Below are 21,969 nucleotides of genomic sequence, written 5' to 3' on the forward strand. Positions count from 1 at the left end.
TCCTAGAGTAGGAAAGGAAAGACTGCAAGCAAGTTGGTGGCCATAATTATGTCCTGTGATAAATTTCATAATTTAGCCCTCCACTGCACGTGGTAGCACTTTTTTCCATAGTATTTGCCCTAAATCTCCCAGGGCTCAGCTTCATTGGATGACTAGCTTCTAGTAGATGAGTGTGGAAGAAAAACATCTATCATCAGTTTGAAATAGAGATTAAACTATTACAGATAACTCTGGAAGTATGCAAACTACAATTCTGCCCAATTTGGTGCTTTATGGACCTTTTAAAGATTAATAGCCCTGTTTTTCCTCCTACCACACAGTTACTTTTTTCTTAAATATGTGAGGTATTTAACTGCTGATGCTGCCAGTTAAAGAAGTCCTCTCATTAATGATTTCTGCCTAAAAGAACTGTAGGTACAATGTTGACGTACATCTTTCTGTGCAGAAAGAACTTGTATTTCACTGTTGTCTTCAGAAACTCAGAATCTGCCTTCAAACCCAAGAAAGAAGATAGGTATCATATTTACCAAGAGGATGGTATCTGCTGTGCATGGTATCCCAGATGAAGCTACCATTTACTAAGCCAATCAAAACCACATGGCTCCCTTTTGGAAGGTGACTGTTCAAGTAAAGCAAAGTCTTCACAACATTGGAACGCATTTGCTGAGGCTGTGTCATTTTTTTCAATGTGTCCGGACTTCTGTAAAAGAGGGAAAAAAAGAACCACACACTTTCATATGAACCATAAGTATAAATTACGAGCATTGTCTTCTTGGAAGCTACCTAATTTGAAAACAAACTAAAATAAATTACCAGACTCAAACTACCCTACTTTGGACACATTATGTGAAACCCTAGCTCTCTGCAGAAGGCTCTAATGCTGGAAAAGGTGGAAGGAAAGAGAAGATGACGACCAGCCGCGAGGTGGATGGACTCTGTTACAGTAGCAATGAGTGTATTGTTGAGAGTCCTGAAAGAATAGGTTAGGGATAGTTCATCATGTAGAAAAACTATCTATGTGGTCACTAGGAATCGAAAACGACTTGATGGCATATAATCCATCAAAAATTTGAAAATGTATTTTGCAGGGCTGCATTTGAACTCAAGCAGGTTTGTAGTTTATAACTCTGTTGCTGGAGACAGACCATCTTTGCAAAACCAAACCAAAGGGATTATTAAGCTAGTCAGAATCTGTTCTCAATTGTGCCAGAGCACAGAACATGGAATAATGGTTTTAATGTCCAGGAAGGAGGATCCAAATGAATGTCCAAGCAAACTTCCTAACAGTAACAGCAATTCAACACTGGAGCTGACTACCAAAGGCATTAGCACAGTGTTGTCCAAACTTGGCCACTTTAAGATGAGTGGACTTCAACTCCCAGAATTCCTCAGCCAGCCATGATAGCTGGGGAATTCTGGGAGTTGAAGTCCACTCATCTTAAAGTGGCCAAGTTTGGACAACACTGCATTAGCACTTTCCTTTTACTGAACGTGTTCAGACACTGGCGGGGCAGACTTCTGTTGGGGATACTTTAATATGGATCCCGGCACTCAGCATGGAATTAGCCAGAAGACTCTTTCTAGCTCTGTGATTCTACAGTGGCCTATTTTGAAGAATGGGTTACAAAACTTTGCAGGCCTGGACCAGCTCCATCCCAATCCTGCCCTTCTACTTAAAATTTCAAAAGATCCTAGGGATGTGTATGTTAATGTAGTCTAATAAACATGGACTGTTTCTTTTCTGAGAAGTAGGGATTGTGGAAAATTAAACGTTGAACTGACAAATCATTGTATTCACACATGCATTCAGTCTCAGCAGTTAACGGAAGTCCCTAAAGATAAAGCTTTTTCAGAAGGGGCAGGGGGCAAGTTCTATAACACCTGATTTAGCATGACAGAATTCTAATCCCTTTCTATCATTTCTTTCTGTTATCTCTTATTTCAAAATACAGATTGCCTCTGGCCCCTGTCAGTCAGATCTTGTTTCCTTCTTGTTATCGTGCCTTCACTTCACAGATAAAATGGGAATTTTACTGTGGAAATGATCAATTTTAGAAACAAAAGTAAATCTAACAACAACAACAAAGCCCTTAAAAAGTCACACTTTCTATGTATTTTTAATGCTCATGTTCATTATTTTTTCTGTCCTACATTTATGCCTTGGAAGGCTATGAAATATGTACCATCTGTCTGTATTTTTGCACATCTTCCCATTTGGCCATTGCAATTTAAGTTCTATTGGGAAAGTGCCAAGCTGCCAATTTCATTATCTCTACCACAAGTGCATTTCTCAGTCTTCAATTTCTTGTACTGTTATGACTTCATAGTGTATGTCCTTTAGCTGATTCCACAGCATGTAGAACTTGGTTGTCTTATCATTGTTTCAATCAGAAGGCTTTATTATATTAAAACAGCCCTAAATATCAGATTATTAGAATCCAATAATACAGTGAAATAATAAAAATCAGTCTATTTTTTTTAATCCTATAATTAAATACACCCACACACAAAATCTGATTCTGTAATGTTAATGTATTATTATACCCATCTTTAACTCTGGAACATGAATATATGATCTGATATTTATGAAATCACATTACTGCTACTTATAATAGGCAAAAATATCAGTCTCTTATGATCATCAGTCAGAGTTAAATCTAAGAATGTTTTAAGTAAAAAAGCTGTATACGCTAACTTGTAAAGATCAAATCTCTTATTCCATACATTTATTTATTAAACAAACTTAAATGGCCACCCAACTTACATATGGTGACTCCAGGTGGCTTACAGAATTAAAATCCACAATACAAAAAGCCCATCAACCCCCCACCCCTGCAGTGGCTACACACAATCAAATCAACTACTTGATCAGCTCCGTATCAGCCCCTGGGCCCACTGGCAGAACCATGTCTTCAGGGCCTTCCAGAAAAGTATCAAGGTGGGGGCCAGTCTTCATCCAGGGAAATGATATTCCATAGGGAGGGAGCCACCACAGAGAAGGCCCTTACATTCCATACATATTCTAACTCTTCTTGGATTACAGTTTTCCAAATGGATTTAATTCAGTGTCTTTCAAGAAGGAATCTCTCATCATGACAAGGAGGCAAGAATGAATAGCAGTTTCCCTTAGGGCCACAGATTTGAACATTCATGTGCATTTTGTAGAATGGCATCCAATTTCCTTCTGAAGCAAATGGATTATATAGTTGCATACTTCAGCTAGTTTAAAAGTATGCTGCAATGCCTAGCTCACAACATGGGGGTAAGTCTCAGTGATCCCAATAGGCTTTCTCTGAAGTAGAAAAGAATAGGATCACATTGTAATGATGAAAAAAAGATCCAAGGAGGGGAAAGTATTTAAAACAGAAATAAGATAAAGGATGAAATGGTACAACTTGATGAACTAACAATCAGAAATATACAACAGAATTTTAAGGGAAATAACTCCTTGTCGATGGCAAATTAATGGCTAACTGATGTAAATATGGAAATTATGGATGCACACAAGCCTTGTTTCCCCATTTCAGTATGTCCAGATACATTCAGGAGAAAAAAAGAAGACAAGTCACTGCTAAGATTTTGCACAGTGAACTGCATTTCTTGGTATTGCATATATATTTTATTTAATGTTTATTTCTGAATGGTGGGGTTACTGGAGCTGCAACCCAAAAAGTAGAGAGCCAAGACAAAGAACTGGGCTGAACCAAATTAAGCAAAATTTAATGTCATTCACATATAAACTTGATTAAAATTAAATGAAGATACTGGTAGTCCTCGCTTAACAACCACACTAGGGACTGGAAAATTGGTTGTTAAACAGGTGGTTGTTAAGCGGGTCACATGACTGGACCTGATTTTACAACCTTTTCTATGATGGTTGCTAAGTGAATCACCACAGTCATTAGGCAAATCACATGGTCAATTAGTTAATCATGTAGTCGTTAAGTGAATGCAGCTTCCCCAATTGATATTTTTTGCCAGAATTTGCTTAACAACCGCAGTGATTTGCTTAACGACTGCAGTGATTCACTTAATAACCATTGTAAAAAAGGTCACAAATTGTGATCATGTGACTGTGGGGGGTGGTGCGACAGTTTGCGACAGTTGTAAGTGCGAGAACAGGTCGTAAAGTACTTTTTCCGAGGCCATCGTAACTTCGAACCATCGTTAAATGAATGGTTGTTAAGTGAAGACTACCTATATAATGACTGTGATTGCTGCTTATGGCTTTCATAATTTTATCCTTTGGTTGAATTACAACTTACAAATGGAAAACAACTTTTGGAGGGTTCCAATGAAGGCTTAAGGGAATGCATATTGTGAATCCAATCTTTTACCAATCCAGCACCTTCCAAATGCTTTTTATTTGATGGCTGATCATGATGGGAGTTGTAACTAATAAATACAACTATTTGGGGAAGATGGGTGTGATGGGATAGAGGATATTATGGAAATTCAGTGGAACCAATGTCACCAATTACTGAGAACATCCAAATTCCTTAGATTCTTTATTGCACTTAGGACATCATATCAAGCTTATGCATTAATAAATCATTGTACACGTTGTTGCAGTTGCATACTAATGCAACTGCCGCCATTTATTAATCGTATCTTTTTACTGCATGTACCTGACAAAGCCAGCCAGAAAACATCCTGCAAAAATATTTGTACACACATATATATGAAAGGAAATAATTCAGATGTAAAAATACTGGCGAACATGGATACACATAGAAAGTCAGAATGTTTAATATAACATTACAAGGATGTTACACAATATAAAATAAGGGTATGCCTACACTACACAATTAAATTTGTAGCAGTTCATTCTTGTCTCTGCTTAAGAAACCTTGAAATTATAGGTTAATGAAGGTACAATAAATCTGTCATCTCTGGAAAGAATGAATGACTGTTAGCTTAGTTTAAATCTGTAGTATGGATACATTCTGTGTTAATTTTCTTTTTAATCTTACCCATTACAGACGTCATTCCCAATCATTGCAAAAATAACTATTGCCGGTTTGTCGAACTGTTGATTCCTTGCTAAGCTAGAAATGAAAAATAAATTTAAAAAAATTAAAATGACTTATCAAATCTACACATACCATGAATGATCATATGCATGCATCCTATACATATACATATTGTGACATCCAATATATTCCAGTTATATCGAACCTATTGACGAAAAGCAGTTCCATAGGTATTTATAGGAATAAAAGAAGATATAAAGTCAGGATCACACTTAGTGGAGAAATTGTGGTCACATTTTGTATAATGTAAGCATATAGAAAAGAAGCAGCGTGGCTCTTCTAATAGATTAAGGAAGAGGCCCATTCCATTCATCAAGTTCAACCCCAAAATAAAACCATTCATAACTGATGAATGTCCACTCTCACTATTAGGAAACATTCCACTGGAATGTGCTTTTCTATAATTTAGATACCTTATTCTGCATCCTGCCTTCTGGAATGATAGTTAATAGTTTTTTACCTTGTGTGTGGTAATCTTTCAGACGCTTGAAGAATGCTATCATATCCTCCTCCCACCTACCCAGTTTTCTCTTCCCAAGGCTGAACAATGCAAGATCATCCAATCTCTTCAATCTCTATTTATAAGACTTAATTTCTCCTCCCCAATCACTTTCACTGCCCTTCTCTGAGCCTATTCCAGTTTATATGAACCGTTCCTAAAACATGGGACCCAGACCTGGACACAATACTTGAGGGAGGATATGACCAACATCGAATAAAGTGGATCTATTTTTGTTTTCTGTGATTTGGAAAGTACATTTCCATTTATGCATCCTAAAATTGCACCTATCTTTTCTGTAGCCATGTCATGCTGTTGATTCATATTCAGACAAATAAAGTTCACAGATATGGGATGGAAATAGTAGTGTTTTGGTTGTAGTGTTTGTGAAAAAAAAACTTGGAATAGCAGTTCATTATCAACTACTATTCCAAGTTCTTTTTCACAAACACTACAACCAAAACAGTACTATTTATTTGAGTTTCCTAAGTGCAAATACCTTTCAATTGCCTCTGATAAAATTCACTTGTAATTTCAGTTTTTTATTTCCCATACTCTGACCACTAGGGTATACTGTAGACAATAAAGGGCATGAACTTCTTGAGTCAGTATATGTTCTGATTTTTCACTGAGTAATTTAATTAACCCCATGAAAGCAACATTCCCTTCTACGCTGCACAAGAGTATTTACCTGAGGTCCTTACTTAGAGTTTTTGTTTCCAACCCACCCATGATTCATTTAAAAATTAATTTTTTTTAATAATATATAAAATTTAATAATATATAAAATTTAATAATATATAATTTAATAATATATAATTTAATAATAAATAAAAATTCTTTTATTATTGAATTCATACTGCACATTTCTCTTTGAACCAATATTTAAGGCAGCTTGCAACCATAAAAAATATAGTATAAAACAAAATTCATGCAATTAAAACCCGATAAAAAATCAATCATTGGAATAATTGACAAAAATGTATTTCTTGGCAATAAAGATGTATTTCCTCCACCTTCCTAAATACTAGAAGAATGGAGGGGACACACATCATCTTGGGGAGTGCTTCATGGCTTGAGAGCCACACAGAAGAGGTCCTGTCTAACATTACAGATAGATGAGTTCTGAAAGTAGGGTTTACATTTTCAGAAGTTCTTCTCCTGCTGACCCGAGTAACTGGGCACATTCAAAATGGATGATTTCACAGGTAATCTAGTCCTAAACTATTTAGGGCATTAAAGATCAAGAACCTTAAGTTGTGCCCAGTAGACAATTAGTTGCCTGTGTGATTCTTTCAGTATCAGTATTGTATGTACTGTACCTTGCACCAGTCATAGTCTGGCTGCTGCATGTTATGGTAATTGCAATTTTCAAATACTTTCCAAGGTTGCCCAGTACTTAGATAAGTCCGATCAGCTCAGAAAAGCTTGCAGTTGTTGCACTAGTTGTAATTGTGCAAACACACTCTGAGTCAGAGTTGTCACCTGCAAATCCAGTGACAGTTGTGGATGAAGAGTATTCCCAAACTACAGACCTGCTCTTCGTAGGGAAGTGGACCTCATCCACAATATTCTTCACCTCAGTATCCCAGTCCAGTCTTCTTCTTATCAACTTCAGCTCCATCTTGTCTGGGTTTAATTTCAGCTTATTTTTTCTCATGCAACCCAATTAGTGAGATTAGGCAATGATCAAGGGTGCTGATTGCTTCCTTCAAGTTAGATGGTAGGAAGCAGTAAATTTAGTGTCATTGGTACCTACTCCAAAACTCCAACTGATCTTCCCCAGTGGTTCATGTAGATGTTAAACAGCACAGAAGATAGAATACTGTATGTTAATGACTGAGGTGTCAAACCATTGTCAAAAACTGGAAAATTCTACCAAGGTCCAATAACACCAGGCAACAAGAAGGACACCATGGTTAATGGTATCAAAAACTGCTGAGAGCTCTAGAAGAACAAACAGAGAAGCAGGGTCTCCATCTAGTTTCTGGAGTAGGCCATCTATCAAGGTGATCAAATTAGTCTCAGTATATATTCTACACTCAGGAGTATTAAACACCTTCCTTAATCATGGGGCAAATCCCAACCTGCTGTTTTAATTAGTCAAGAAAGGTAAGAGTCAAGCAAACAAATGGTAGCCCTCATCTCTCCATACATCCTGTCTACCTCCTTGAAATCTATAAGCTGAAAAGAATCTATATGAACCTGACAAGGTTCATATAGATTACCTAACTATAATTTGCCCCAACACTGGAGTCAAAACAAAGGCAAATCATTTAATCAAAAAATGATGAAAATTATCCACACTTAGCTCCAACCATTCTGGCTCCCCTTCCCCAACATTTTGAAGGAAAAGATGCCAAACGATATGAAAGCACTGCTGGCCTGTTTTGAGCAGCCTCAGTGTTTAGTACAGATGTTTAAAACCCTCCTGCTCAACCTTGCTATGATACTTCCAGACACTTTCTACCAAAAACACTTTCTACACTTTATATACCACTGTATATAAACAGAGAGCAAACCCCATTCCTCTCTAGCACTGAAGAAGTTACCTAGCCAGGTAACGAAGCGTTTGCAAGAAAACAACCACGCTCAGAGAACCCCAAGGATTCCATAGTTCAACCCTGAGCTACACATATTCTCTTCTATTGGTACTTTCTACCAAATATTGTAATAAATGTGAACTAGTTTATAGGAGTTATGATAGTAATATGATGGAATACTGCATTCTACTACTACGTTGCTATTTCAGTTGTGAATCAAACTATTTAAATCTTATTTACTACTTACCCTTGAACAAGATGTAGGGCACTTCTTGAAGAGGCACCTAAATAACCAAAGTAATAGGATACAAGAAAAATTAAGGCAACTGAATGAACTATCTACTAATACATGAAGTACATAATTTAAGTTGCCATAAATAAAATTGACAATTCAACCTTACTTAATTTAAATGGAGAGAGTTTCTTTCCTTTTTATTTTATGGCTTAGGGTCAGTATATCCTAAGATGGGAGTATATTTGCAAAGTTTACCACTTTGGCATATGTTAAATCTGAACACAGCTGAGTTGGGAAGTAGAATGGAATCTTGAGTTTCAAAGTACATACTCTAACTTTATGAGCTATTATTACAGCAGTTTAGTTTTGGGGCAAATATACTGCCATGTTCTTAACTAAATAACTTGGAGAATGATAGTATCCACATCGTGTGGCAGACTAAAATTTATCTTCCATGATTTAGTAAGTAAATTAAGAGGTTCAGAACATAATCTTCTAACTTCTGGGATTTGTATGTGGACTACATACCTAGGGTTCCCAACATCTCATTTTGATCAAACTGATACCATATAATTAATGTGGCCTTCAAAAGCTAGGTAGCCTCCAAATGTGTGGACCTCAATTTCTAGAATTCCACAACCTAGTCATTGAAAATTGAAAGTTGAAATTCATACATCTGGAAAGTGCCCAGGTCAAGGAAAGCTAGATTAGTATTTTAGAGATCCCTTCATGAAGCTTTACTTAATACTAAACCAGAAGATGGAATAGCTATGGTGTCCCATTCATTCTTCCCTTTGTCATAATGATTTCTTCCACAGATTCTGCACTATGTACCTAAAACCTGCTGATTTTAGGAGGCAGCAAAGGAAGGACAGATGAAAAGATGAATCAAGTGGGAGAAGCTTTGAGTTCCCAGTTCAGAATTGATGAATACAAGGCAGAACACCTACATTGCAGTCTGATAAATTATACCTTGGAAGCCCTTGAAGACCTAGCTTTATGCCCAGGCCTGTGCTGGTACCGACAGTTCTGAAAAATCTCTCGGCTGTATTTATATTTATATTTAATTTTTAGTACTGTTTTAAATGTTGACTGTTTTTATTGTTGTCAGCCACCCAGAATCACTGGTCTGAGATGGGCGGCTATATAAATCGAATGAATGAATGAATGAATGAATGAATGAATGAATGAATGAATGAATCTCCCTGAGAGTGCTAATTGGGCTCTGATTATTCTCTTTTACATAGGAAGGCCTCCAAATTCATCAGCAGCTTAGGTATTGTTTTCCTCCTGAACTTCTTTCAAATGCAGTATGGTATCATTTTGCATAACCAAAAAGGGATGGGTCTTCAGCCCAATGAATCAAATCTTTGAAAGCTTTTATAGCAAGGCCTTGGGCACAAAAATTGGAAAGTTATATAACAGTAGCCATGGGCAGATAGCAGCTTTCAAGGAATTCCAGATCATACTATACTGAACTTTTGTTCAAGAATAGTTTGATAGTGAGCTGCCCTTAACTTATGGCTTAATGAACCCTTTGCTCCCCAAAGCTATAAAGAAAGTATAAAATTTAATGGAGCAAATGAAAGAGGCTCAAGGTTTCCCTAATTACATTCAAGTGAAGTATGATTCTTTGGACAAGCAAGATTAAAATAACATTTTCCTTTTTCTAACGGCATTCAACCCTGCCATGAAATGCCTGCCTTCATAATGTTCAATGGAGCAAAGCACTCATTAAAGTTACAACAGAACATGAGCTGCTCAGGGTCAAGGTGGAACATGTCATCATAGAATATGAAAAAAGAATAGATGAGAAACTATAAAGTCAAGGGGAAAAGATTGAGGTAGAGTTTCTCCATCAGTAATATGTAAAAGCAATTTAGTACTGAATCAAAAGTTGAAAGTAGTCTGTTTTTAGATCACCCAGGACAAACCTGAGTTTCTCTGTAAATCTTCAGTCAAATCATGTCCATGGCAAGAGAAGCCATAGCCATATCCAAAGATGACCTGATAATTCTTGGACTTTGTACATGATTATTTGCAGCTAAAGCCATATGTGTTATGGGTATGGAGTCTCCAGTAAGCAGAAGGATGGTTTCCTGGGTGTTCTATTTTGTTTCCTGATTTGCCAAAGTACATAAATTAATTACAAAGCTAGGTCTAGGTAGTGCATCTATATTTTGAAGGGTGAAATGAATATTCATATTGTTATGGTACTGAAAAGAAATCTAATGGGTGAAATGTGTCCACCAAATTATATTTGGTTATAATTTGATTAGGTTTAATGGCAGCCTTAATACCCAGTATGTTTTAAGACATTTTTTCCAGTTATACATATTCATCTTAAACTTTAGGATTTTTAAAAACAATTCTGAATTCTACAGAATTAGGTTCGTCTCCTTTCCTTCCTTCCTTCCTTCCTTCCTTCCTTCCTTCCTTCCTTCCTTCCTTCCTTCCTTCCTTCCTTCCTTCCTTCCTTCCTTCCTTCCTTCCTTCCTTTTCACTGAATTTTTAAAAATTAACTTCAAACAATTTGCCTTAATGAGACAGGAAACTCCCTTATCTATCTAGCTCAGTCTCTCCTGCACTGAATGGCAGAGCTAAATATGGCAGAATTTGAACCTGAACCTTCATACAGAAAGCATGTGCTGCGCCCCTTGAACTATAGTTTTATAGGAATAGAAGCTCTAGTTTTATAAGATGCTGCTCAGTCTAAATTTAGAATAAGTGTTCCATCCTACAGTGTTCTAGCTTCTATTTATGGAGCGTGGCTGTAAGCACCAGTGAAGATGAAAGATGAGAAGATACCATTTTTAGAAATATTCTGGTAATCTCTATGATTGCAGCGATTTCTTCTGCGTAATAGGCGGTAGAGTGACTCTGTCCATCCTCTGAAACAAAATAATCAAAATGCTGATCAGTGAATTGATACTGTCTAACTAAAGAACAGGTTGTGTCAAGACATAAGCCTTCTTTGGCATAATGGTGTTATTTTCCCTTTCTTTGATTTCTGGAAGAATCGCAGTATACTTCACAGGGTTGCTGTGGTGGCCATAAAATGAAGGGCGAGTTCCATGTAAGTCACTGTGAGCAGAATATACATCTAAGAAATTGACATACATGTCTGCACACACAAAATATCCAGACACCTCATTTCTGCTTTGAATTTTAGTTCAAAGAACCATTTGTAGAATGTCTACAATAGTGTATAGATCATTAAATCTGTTTCCGCTACCTTAGTGTCTCTCTCTCTCTCTCTCTCTCTCTCTCTCGTTCTCCCTTCCTATTTCTGTTCCTTTTCTACCAATTTACTGCAAAATGCAGTAGTACTGAGAATATGTTTTTTTTACGCCCTTGCTCATTTTTTTTTTAGAATACTGAAATTAGAATTCTAGAATTCTGGAGCACAAATGGCTTTTACTGTTGATCATAAACCAAGGAATACCATAGGTGGAATGACAAAGCCAAAACAAGCTGAATTCTATGCCTTGCTCCTGTTGTGCTGGCACAAACTACTTTTTCTTTGGGGAACAGACAAATGAATGCCATCTTATAGAAGTACAGCTGATTATATCAAGTGCTATGTTTAGTAATATATATACTCCACCCACAGGGAGGTCTTGCACTTCTACACTGTCAAAAAATATTTCTTTAACTGCATATAATAGGTGAACAGAGAGGCTGAACCAAGGTACAGAACTAGTTTCAAATTGGCAATTGTATCTTACATTTCTGTAATCCCACAGTAAAATAATAAACATATAACATGTAAATGAAATACAGACAGTTCATCCTAAGGAAAAGACTCCCCTTGAGTCTTCAGAGGAAGGAAGTTGGAAGGGGCAGAGTGTAGCTTAAGTATTAAAGACATTCTCTTCTAAGTCTACATAAGCAATGAATAAACATATGTGGAGATCTCTATACTAACTAGATTATTTACATTTATAGAACAAAATGAATGAAAGGGAGATAAAACATTGTACAATAACTGAATAATGCTCCCTGAAATCACTGAATGTTTGATATCAAAATCATCTAACTGGAAGATTAAAAACTAAACAGTGACACAGGACTTATAGGCCACCTAGCTCAACTGTACAAAATACTGTCAACAGATTTTGTTATATTGGTATCCTTTTCCTCCATGTCTAGAGCCTCATTTCAGTGTAATAGCAAACCTCTAAGCTAAGTTCATTATGTGATCATGATCTATTCAAAGCTAAGAGTGAGCATCACAGTTGAAGTAAAACAGATTTTTATACACAATGACACAAATAACATCGATTGATCGGACAAGATTTCTTTGCCACCCCAAACACAGGACTCCAGACAACTTACGAAGGTAAAAGCAAAATCATAAAATCATAAATGAGGCACACAAAAAGCCATCTAATATAAATGAAAGATATACATAGTAGTAACCTCCCTGTGATCCAAATGCCTGGAGAAAGAAGATTGTTCTAAATTCCTCCTGTGTTACTGTCTTTTTCAAACAGATAGCAGTATCATTTTTTCTTAAGAAGGGAATTTTGGGGGCTGAAGGGCTGCATCTCACCTTCCTAACCAGTCAGTGGGTATAGAGGAGCACAGAGATGGTTAACAAAACATAAACTCAGTCTGGGAAAACAAGAGAATGTGAGAAAAAAAAATTGGACTTTTCTGCCTTGACTCTCTTTGGTATAAGAAGGAGGAATGGGGAAACGCTCTTAGGCTTTCAAGGTTCTGTTATTACAATATAGCCTGCATCAACAGAGTCCTAATATTTCTTGTGGAGTCTGTTTCCTTGCCTGGCCTCCCTCAAAGGGCTGATCTTTTAACAGGGCTTGGGGATCTGGGGGACTAAGAGTGGCAATGGGACTAAGGGCTACAGATGCCCTATCCTTATCTTATTGGTGGGGAGAAGAGCTTGGGGAAAATGCTGTGGTCAATCTGTAGTGTACCAGGGAGCATGGAAGCCATGGACTATCTAACTTAAATTGTGGCAGTCTTCTCCCACTTGAAGCCCTCCAGATATCTTGGACTACAGCTCCCAGAATTCCTAGCCAGCATGAAATTTTGCAGGGGCCACAAACAAATAAGTCACATTGCTAAAAGTCAAGTAAACTGGGTCTGTTTATTCTGAAAGCTGAAAATGACAAATAGCATAATTATTTGTTCACATCACTCTTCGGGTATAATTAATTATAAAGTGAGATATTAATTAAGCAATTACCATTTGCAAGATCTGTACTGAAAGGAGAAGATAATCATGTCACTGAGAGAGGTTAAATCTAGATATCTTCTAAGAAAGATGAGACACATTCAATAGCTATAAATCAGTAGCAATTATTTTAGGGATATATGTATTGTAATGATAATAATATTATATACAACATTTTAAATGTAATGCATTCCAAGTGGCATTATAAATTACTATATACTCTGAACTTTGTGGGATGTGGTAACTTAAAACCTAAAGAAAGGATGAAAGGAGCAGGAAAAAAGAGAATTTATACAACCTATTTTCAAGGTGGGCTTGAAACATTAGCTTTGTTTAATTGACAGACTGAACTGAGACTTTATCTCCAAGCAAGCAGGAGGGCCCAGACTAACAAAGGTACATGCTATTGTGCATTACAGTCAAGATGAAAATAACGTTGTGCAGCCCATAAAATAAAAGCTTTGCATTATTAATGAGGCTGGATTTCCTATAAATAGCTACTTATATTTGACAGCTCCAGCTTTTAGAAAGCAGTCAACTATACTACATAAAATAAAACAAGCATAATAAAGCAAGCAGTATATTACATTTTTAGAACATTAATAGTTTCAACTAAGTATTTCTTTAAACAAGGCACTAAAATATATTGCTATTTATGTATCCTCAGTGTGTCAATATGCTGCGTGTGCTTCTTATGAGCAATAGTAGGTTGGCTTGCAAGGTAGTCTCTAGAGGCCCTAGTTTGCACAGAATAGTAAGAGTATGTTTGTGGTCAAATTAAGCTTTAGTTGCACTTATAACTGGCCAAAATGTGAAGACAGATAGGATCAGTACAGTACATTAGCAAGAAGGCATGTGGCATGGGTACAATTAGGGCTGGTAATTTAGACAACTCTTTCCTTTTCCTATTGAAAAGGGCATATGAAAGCCTTGATTGGCCAAAGCAGACCTTTGGGAGACAGAGTTAATATTTATGAACCCATCTGGTGACTACCATGGCATGTGAAAGATTGTGACTTGGAATGTCAGAGGAGAAAAGAAGATGAAGTAATACATGAAATGAAAGAAAGAAAAGAGATAATATGCGTGATTGTGAAACCAAAAGAAAGTGGAAGGATGTAACAGATTTTAATCAAGGTCAGTCTGAACTTGTGAAACAGAAGTGATAGACATTTATGGAAGTTAAGGGGTAGGTTTAATTATGAATGTAAGTCTGGGTCGATATGAAAGTAAAAATTCAAAAGTTGGTGATTGTTGTAATGTTATATTCCAGAGAATGGCAATAATGAAAGAACCAAAGATCGGTTTGGGGAAAAATTGAGCAACTTTTTGAATGAATAGGATCCAGGGCAAAAAAATATTACCTTACGTAGCGTGAATGGATGGGTGAGAACAAGACAAGACAGTATACTATAAAAATAGATTGGGAAGATCAGTTTCTTTCAAATATGTAGTTTAACCACATATAACTGTTCATGCAAACATATGGCAAAGGAAGGAATCTAAATTTAAAAGCATGATTGATTGGATTGATTAATATGAAAGAGTGAGAATGTTAAGGAAGAATACAAGGTTGACAAAAGATTCTGAATATGGGGCAGAATTTTTTGGTAGTGTCATGATTGGATTTTAGAAAAAATGGACAGTGAAAAATTAGGAAAGAAGTGAAAGAAATGAGAGTGAAAGTAGTACAATTGTAGGAAGAGAAAATACAAATATTGTATGAAGAAGACTACATTAATAGATCAGTGGTCTTGTTTTTAGATTGCTCACTATCTTTCCATATCAATTTTGCTTTGCATACTTGATTACTCTGACTTGTTGTAGACTAAAATACAATAAATTACAATTGCACTAAATGTATTTCTAGTCCAAGTCAGTTAGACTGACAGATTAATGTGTTCATTCATTATCTGTTCATTCCCGTTTCTGCATCAAGTTGTAATAAAAGCAATCCATGCAAAACTAGAACTAAATGCATATTTCTTCCAAAAGATGCATTTCTAAAAATATTTTTTCTCAGAGTATGCATTCTAAATCCATTTCATTCTAAAATGCACATTTTCATTTATTTTGGATTATTCCTTGAGACAACTGCATTGCAACATTTGGTATGGTGTTGGTGTGCCTTCGAGTCAGTTTTTGATTCCTGGCAACTGCCTGGACTAGTCCCCGCAGTTTTCTTGGCAAGGGTTTTCAGAAGTGGTTTGCCATACCTCCTTCCTAGGGCTGAGTTAGAGTAACTGGCCCAAAGTCACCCAGCTGGCTTTGTGTCTAAGGCAAGACTAGAACTCACAGTCTCCTGGAGCCTTAGCCACTATGCCAAACTGGCTCTCGCAACATTTGGACAAATGAGAAATCTCAAAAAGAACACCATTCCAATTTACACATTTTTGCAGACTATAACCGTAAGAGCAGTTAATTTCAATTTGTGGTTCAAAGAAAACTCCCAGCCATCATTAATTAGCAGAATTAAGAAATTCTGTGGAATATTGGATTATAATCCTATGTTTAAAAAATGAAGAAATTGAATTTCAAGGGTCCATTGGACTACTGAACTCTTTTTGGCATTTGTTCATTCATTCACCCTAGAGATTTTCATTGCTATTATCTTACCCAATTGTGGAATTGAGAAATCCAGTGACTGCTGAAAACTGAGGCCAGTCAATTTCATTGCTAATTACATCAAGAAGGTTGGAATACGTTTTCTAAAAAGAAGATGAAAAAAAATCAGCATGTTTTCACTTCCACACATTACACATTAGTAATTAGTTTGATTGCTATTACCAGCCACTGCAAAAAGAATGAAGAAAAATTTAAATGCAGTTTTACATGCAGTTAATAGTCTTAATCAAATTAAATACTGTGAATTAGCAGTAATTATAGCACAAGCAATAAATGTAGCTCAAAAATATAAATGTACTTATTTAAGGATTTGTAATGTCATGAACTCCTTCCCTTGAGGTTTTATTTCCTGAGCAAATTATGGCTGCATTTATGATCTGGAGTCATTATACTACTCTACTCTACTCTACTCTACTCTACTCTACTCTACTCTACTCTACTCTACTCTACTCTACTCTACTCTACTGCTGTGCTGTGCTATACCATACCATACCATACCATACCATACTATACTACTATACTTCTCTGTTCTATACTATTCTGTAGGACCATATGATGAGTAGATTTATCACATGAACAAAAAGCCTGCAATAGAGACTCGGAAAAAGCACTTAGTTCAAAATAAATATGACCATGAGAACATTATTCTTTGGAAGACATGGTCTTTCTGGTAATATTATTTGTGGTACTACCACAAACACTAGCAAACCTGCAAGTGAGGCCAGCTCAGTAGTTGGCCTAACTTGCATAGGATAGGGGTATGTAAGGTATGAATATAGGATATTTATAACAACTTTTCTGAAGTTTGGATGATCTGAAGTTAATGAGTTATCTAATCTAATGACTCTCTAAGTAGCCTAGATACACTGTCTTGAATTCCACAATGGGGAAGGGGGGACATGGACAAATATAACAATATATAAATATAAATACTGCTTTTGGTATTAGTAGTTCATCTATGCCAAGATTAACAATTATTTAAAGCAATTTACAGGGCTAAGGACATAAGAGCCCCATGGCATAGTTATTTTATGCTATTTCAGGGCAACGAAAGGTTTTTAGTACTGAGATCAGAGGCTGAAACCCCAAGTAATGTTTCAAAATGCCAAATAACTGTTTGCCCACAATATAACAAATGCTCGTGAAAAAATAAAAAAAGAATGGGCCATCAAAATTTTACAAAATAAATGCTTTCACAACCTAAGCCAACCTCCCACAACTTGGATCCTCCAGGTGTGTTGGGACAGCCACTCCCACCATTCCCCAGCTCTCATGGATTTCTAAGAATTGCAACCTCCCATTTGAAGGGGGGGGGTTGAAGGCGAAGAAGTTTGATTCAAAAGCCAGCTTGAATGCATTACTTTCATGCCTCATTATTCTTATTGTCCCCACAATCATTAAAACAGCTACCATATTATAAGGCAATCTCAGTTGTCACTTACATGACATTATCAGTCTTATTCTTACAATCGTTGCCCATAAAACATTAACAAGTGAAAAAACAACATCTCATCAGCTGGGCTTCCCAAAGGAAAATTAAAACTATCAACAATGCTGATATGTAATTTGCATTCTGCCCACAGCATTCCTGCTACTGAATCTCTGCTTTCAGAGTTGTTTTTTTTTACTCTTCCAATTGTCTTTTGGAAGGATTCAATATGTTATTCATGTAACCTATTTCTTTTGGGATGAAAATTTCATGATGGGACAGGCAGAAGATAAATTTACTTCTCATTCTCCATTCTGTAATAATCAAGTCTCTCCGTGTGTGTGTGTGTGTGTGTGTGTGTGTGTGTGTGTGTAATGTGCCATCAAGTTGTTTTCAACTCCTAGCGACCACATAGATTTTTTAACACATGCACACATACATTATTCATGTCATTTATTATGGGTAAAGCTCTTTATTTCAAACAAATTGCAAACAAAAGTAGTTTGATCCAAATCAGTGGAGGAAAACTCCCACTGAAATTAATGTGAGTATTTTTTCCCAATTCAAATTACTACCAGGGTTGGATGGCTGAACTGGATGGGGGACCACTCCAGGAAGAAAAGGATCAAACGTTCTTGACTTGCTAAAGCCCTCTTCTCTGGCAATCTGTGAATGACCCAGCACACTGGGTAAACTACATCAAATCTGTTTGCAAAAACTTCAGTGTTTTCCCCACCATTATTAGTAATTATGAATCTTAGAGAAAATATCAACATATAAAACTTTCATAGCTTTGATTGTAAGATACATCAGCATACTGTATATATATCACAGTCAGAATGTTCCCTGAGCTTTCTCAACATTGCAACCAGCTCCACCACTCTCCTCTAATGCCTGTCTGGGGGGTGAGTGGAAGCTTCTAGGATGGGCTGGTTGACCAAGTGATCTTCCTTCAGGTAACTTTTTTTTAGGATCCCTCAGGCAAGCTTTCTGAGTGGGGAGGGGATGTGTCAGTTAAGGGGAGGGTAAGCTTTCCTTCCACTAACTTTCCTTAGAAACCAAGCTATATAACATATATGTATAGCATTCATTACTGAATGCTGACAGTTTATTTTAAGTTGGTCAAATTTCAAGAACAAAATCTAAAGTCAACCAAATCTAACTCAAATGCCAATGTGGTGAATTTTGCAAAAGATAGTTGGGAGAATGAGAATTCTAGCCAAATTCTTTTGGAAGGCATCAAGTTGCATAAGGCCGATTCAAGGATTCCCTCCAAAACATGAATCTGAGCTATTCTTTGTCCTCCACATTTTTAGCAAGGGTTCTTTTTTTTCCCTCCCCCCTAGGCTAGACTGCCTCCCCAAATCCTCATTGTAGTGGGGAGGGGTTTTTCTGGGAGGAATGAGCAAGGAATTCTGGGAGTGTATGCCAAGAGAATACAATCCCAGCAGGGTCATCTTGGTGCCCAGCTAAAGCAAGCAGGCACCTTCACTGGGCATCAGCGATATAGGAAGATGCTTGAGGCAGATGATCATTTTAGTGATACTGGCAAAGGTGTCCTTTTATACTGCTAAGGAGAAAGCAGTAGTAAACTGCTCCTGTATTTTATCAAGAAAACCACATGGATAGACAATATAAACTCAAGTCAAGGTTCTCACTCGAGGCACAAATGACCAGGTTCAAATTATCATACTTTGGACATATTTTGTGAAGATCTAGCTCTCTGGAGAAGTCTATAATGCTGGGAAAAGTAGAAGGAATGAAAAGAAAGGACAGCCAGTAGCAAAGTGGATGGCCTCAACTGCAGCAGTGATAGGTGCACCGGTGGAAGACCTGAAGGACCAGGTTGAGGACAGATCGTCCTGGAGAAAATCTGTGTGGTTGCTAAAGTCAGCACTGACTTGATGGCACATAATCAATCAAATCAAGGCTGGACTAGGCAAATTAAAAAAAAAAAACACTCTGGAAAAATGCAGTGGCAAACTGCTTATTTGTTGTCCCCATGAAAAAGACATGGATATGATCATGCTATGGGGTTACCCACGGTCAAATTTGACTTGAAGGAAACTTTTACTTTTATCCTAATGATAAAAATACCACAAGCAATATATAATAATCTCACTCAATGCAAAAAACAGTAGAAAATGAGAAATCACTATTCACATCTATAGCAGTAATAAATTATCCAGATGCTCCCCTTTTTAAATAGTTTCTGGTCTTCTGAATGAGATGAATTCACATCTCCCTCACTGCACTATGATCATGCATTATTACACTGGTGGCAATTTCTATTGAAAGCCATAGAAAGCTAAATATCAGTAGACATTTCTACATCTGTTCTCATCTGCCCCCTTTGTAACACAGAAGAAAGTACATTGCTAAAGCCAACCAGTGTTAGCATTGTCCACTGTGATGCTGACATACCGGTGATATCTGCGATGCTGTTATCCATTCAGGAGGAATGTGAGCCAGAGCTCCAGCAGAATCTCCCAGCATAATTATACCCTTGGATTCTGTGCCTAAGGTGGACATTTAATTAATAATCTTAAAACTCTCATTAGCTTTTCTCATATTAGTAAGTTATATATTGAAGAATGCACAATCTATTAGTTTCAGTGCCCAAAGGGCAATCAAAATAATCAAATGACCATTTATGCTTTTTTCCAAACTCCAACTTCATTTATACTATGAATAATTTAAAATAAATGAATGCATTACTCAGTTTTATAAGAAAGTGCAGGCTAATTTAGACCAAAGTCTATTAAAGCTCTCTTAAGGCTAAGCATGGTACTTTAATGTGAACTAATTTTTACTATTTTTAATGTATTGAATGAATTTTAAACAGTGAAATCAAAATACCGAGAAGTTTGCTGTCATCTATTGGAACAAAATTACAAGTTTCTTATAAATGCTGGTTGTCCCTGTACAGTCCATAAAAGTGTGTATTGTTTGATAATCTTATATCTTGCAGTCTTGATACCTCAAACAGTAATACAGAGGGGTTATAAGGCACTTCTACAAGGGATTTTATAATACTATTTCATCAGTTGAACTATAAAAACAAATGAAATTAAATGGGTAAAAAGTACAGCTTTCAAAAATTAGAACAAATACCTCTACCTGTCTATTCTTAATTACCATATTGCCTTGTGCTTCCCAGGCATTTACTAAACCCCGTTAGCCAAAAAAAGACCTTCAGAGTGTCCCAGTTTAGCCTGTATTAGGGCTCATTTTAACCACCCATAATTGGGTGGTTGATCATCATTAGAGGAGTACCATGTGTTAAAGAGATGTTATACAACTTTGGCCTCTACAAAGCTCAAATTCCTTCATTGCCAATGTGCACTTCTTTGCCTTCGCAAAATAGCTCCCATATTGTTGGTTCTCAACGTATATCATTTATATCAGCAGTCCCCAACCTTTTTGGCACCAGGGACCAGTTTTGTGGAAGACAATTTTTCCACGGACTGGGGGGGATGGTTTTGGGATGATTCAAGCGCATTACATGATAGGGTTTTGATATGAGTCTGCAAGCAATTGATTTATTATGGTCTCTGTGCAGTCAAACCTCTCTGCTAATGATAATCTGTATTTGCAGCCGCTCCCCAGCGCTAGCATCACCACCTCAGCTCTACCTCAGATCATCAGGCATTAGATTCTCATAAGGAGCACACAACCTAGATCCCTCACATGCGCAGTTCACAGTAGGGTTCGCGCTCCTATAAGAATCTAATGCCACCACTGATCTGACAGGAGGTGGCACTCAGGCAGTAATGCGAGCGATGGGGAGTGGCTGTAAATACAGATGAAGCTTCGCTCGCTCGCCTGCCACTCACCTCCTGCTGTGTGGCCTGGTTCCTAATAGACCATGGACCGGTACTGGTCAGCACCCTGGGGGTTGGGGACCCCTGATTTATATATTGTTATGCATATTGGGGTGCCCTTATATCAATAGCAGATGTTTTAAGCAATTTCTACATCTTTTCACAGAATTTGTCTTTTACCCATCCAACTCTTTTCCCAGAGGTCTTACTTTTGTGACAACTCTTGACATTCAAGCCTTCCTATCAGGACAGAGATGTGGTATTCTAAATCCTGGGATTTCAGAACCAAATCTGTGACACTATGTACTTTTCACGACACGTGATTCAAATGATACGACCATTTCCTATGCTAGAGGATGGATTTTATAACTAAAACATTTCCTTGTTAAAAGATTTGTTTCAACATTTATGTTCCCTGTCTTTCTCTTTTAGAGAAAGGCAGATTCTAATTAAATGTTCGGGAAACCTTTCTAATGGCAAGAGGAATTTGATAGTGACAGGTGGTAGATGTACTGAAAGCCATCTGTCGGGGATGGCTTTAATTTCGATTCTTTCACTGAGCAGAAAATTGGACTTGATAA

General features: G+C 36.9%; 1 protein-coding gene across 1 annotated transcript in view; it reads right to left on the reverse strand.

Annotated features, from left to right (window-relative positions):
• Nucleotides 1–21,969, reverse strand: part of AOAH (acyloxyacyl hydrolase) — an 89,992-nt gene that overhangs the window by 21,052 nt on the left and 46,971 nt on the right. Inside the window, exons 12-17 of the mRNA XM_088149981.1 lie at nt 19,989–20,083; nt 16,127–16,218; nt 11,119–11,201; nt 8,323–8,359; nt 4,974–5,048; nt 528–700 (exon numbers count right to left, since the gene is read on the reverse strand). Of these exons, the coding sequence (XP_088006107.1) occupies nt 528–700; nt 4,974–5,048; nt 8,323–8,359; nt 11,119–11,201; nt 16,127–16,218; nt 19,989–20,083 (555 nt within the window). The remainder of the gene's footprint in view (nt 1–527; nt 701–4,973; nt 5,049–8,322; nt 8,360–11,118; nt 11,202–16,126; nt 16,219–19,988; nt 20,084–21,969) is intronic.

This window comes from Python bivittatus, unplaced genomic scaffold, assembly GCF_059951505.1.
Source record: "Python bivittatus isolate LINGU-HERP-01145 unplaced genomic scaffold, Pbiv_v1 ctg000610_np1212, whole genome shotgun sequence".
In the NCBI taxonomy this organism is placed as follows: Eukaryota; Metazoa; Chordata; class Lepidosauria; order Squamata; family Pythonidae; genus Python; species Python bivittatus.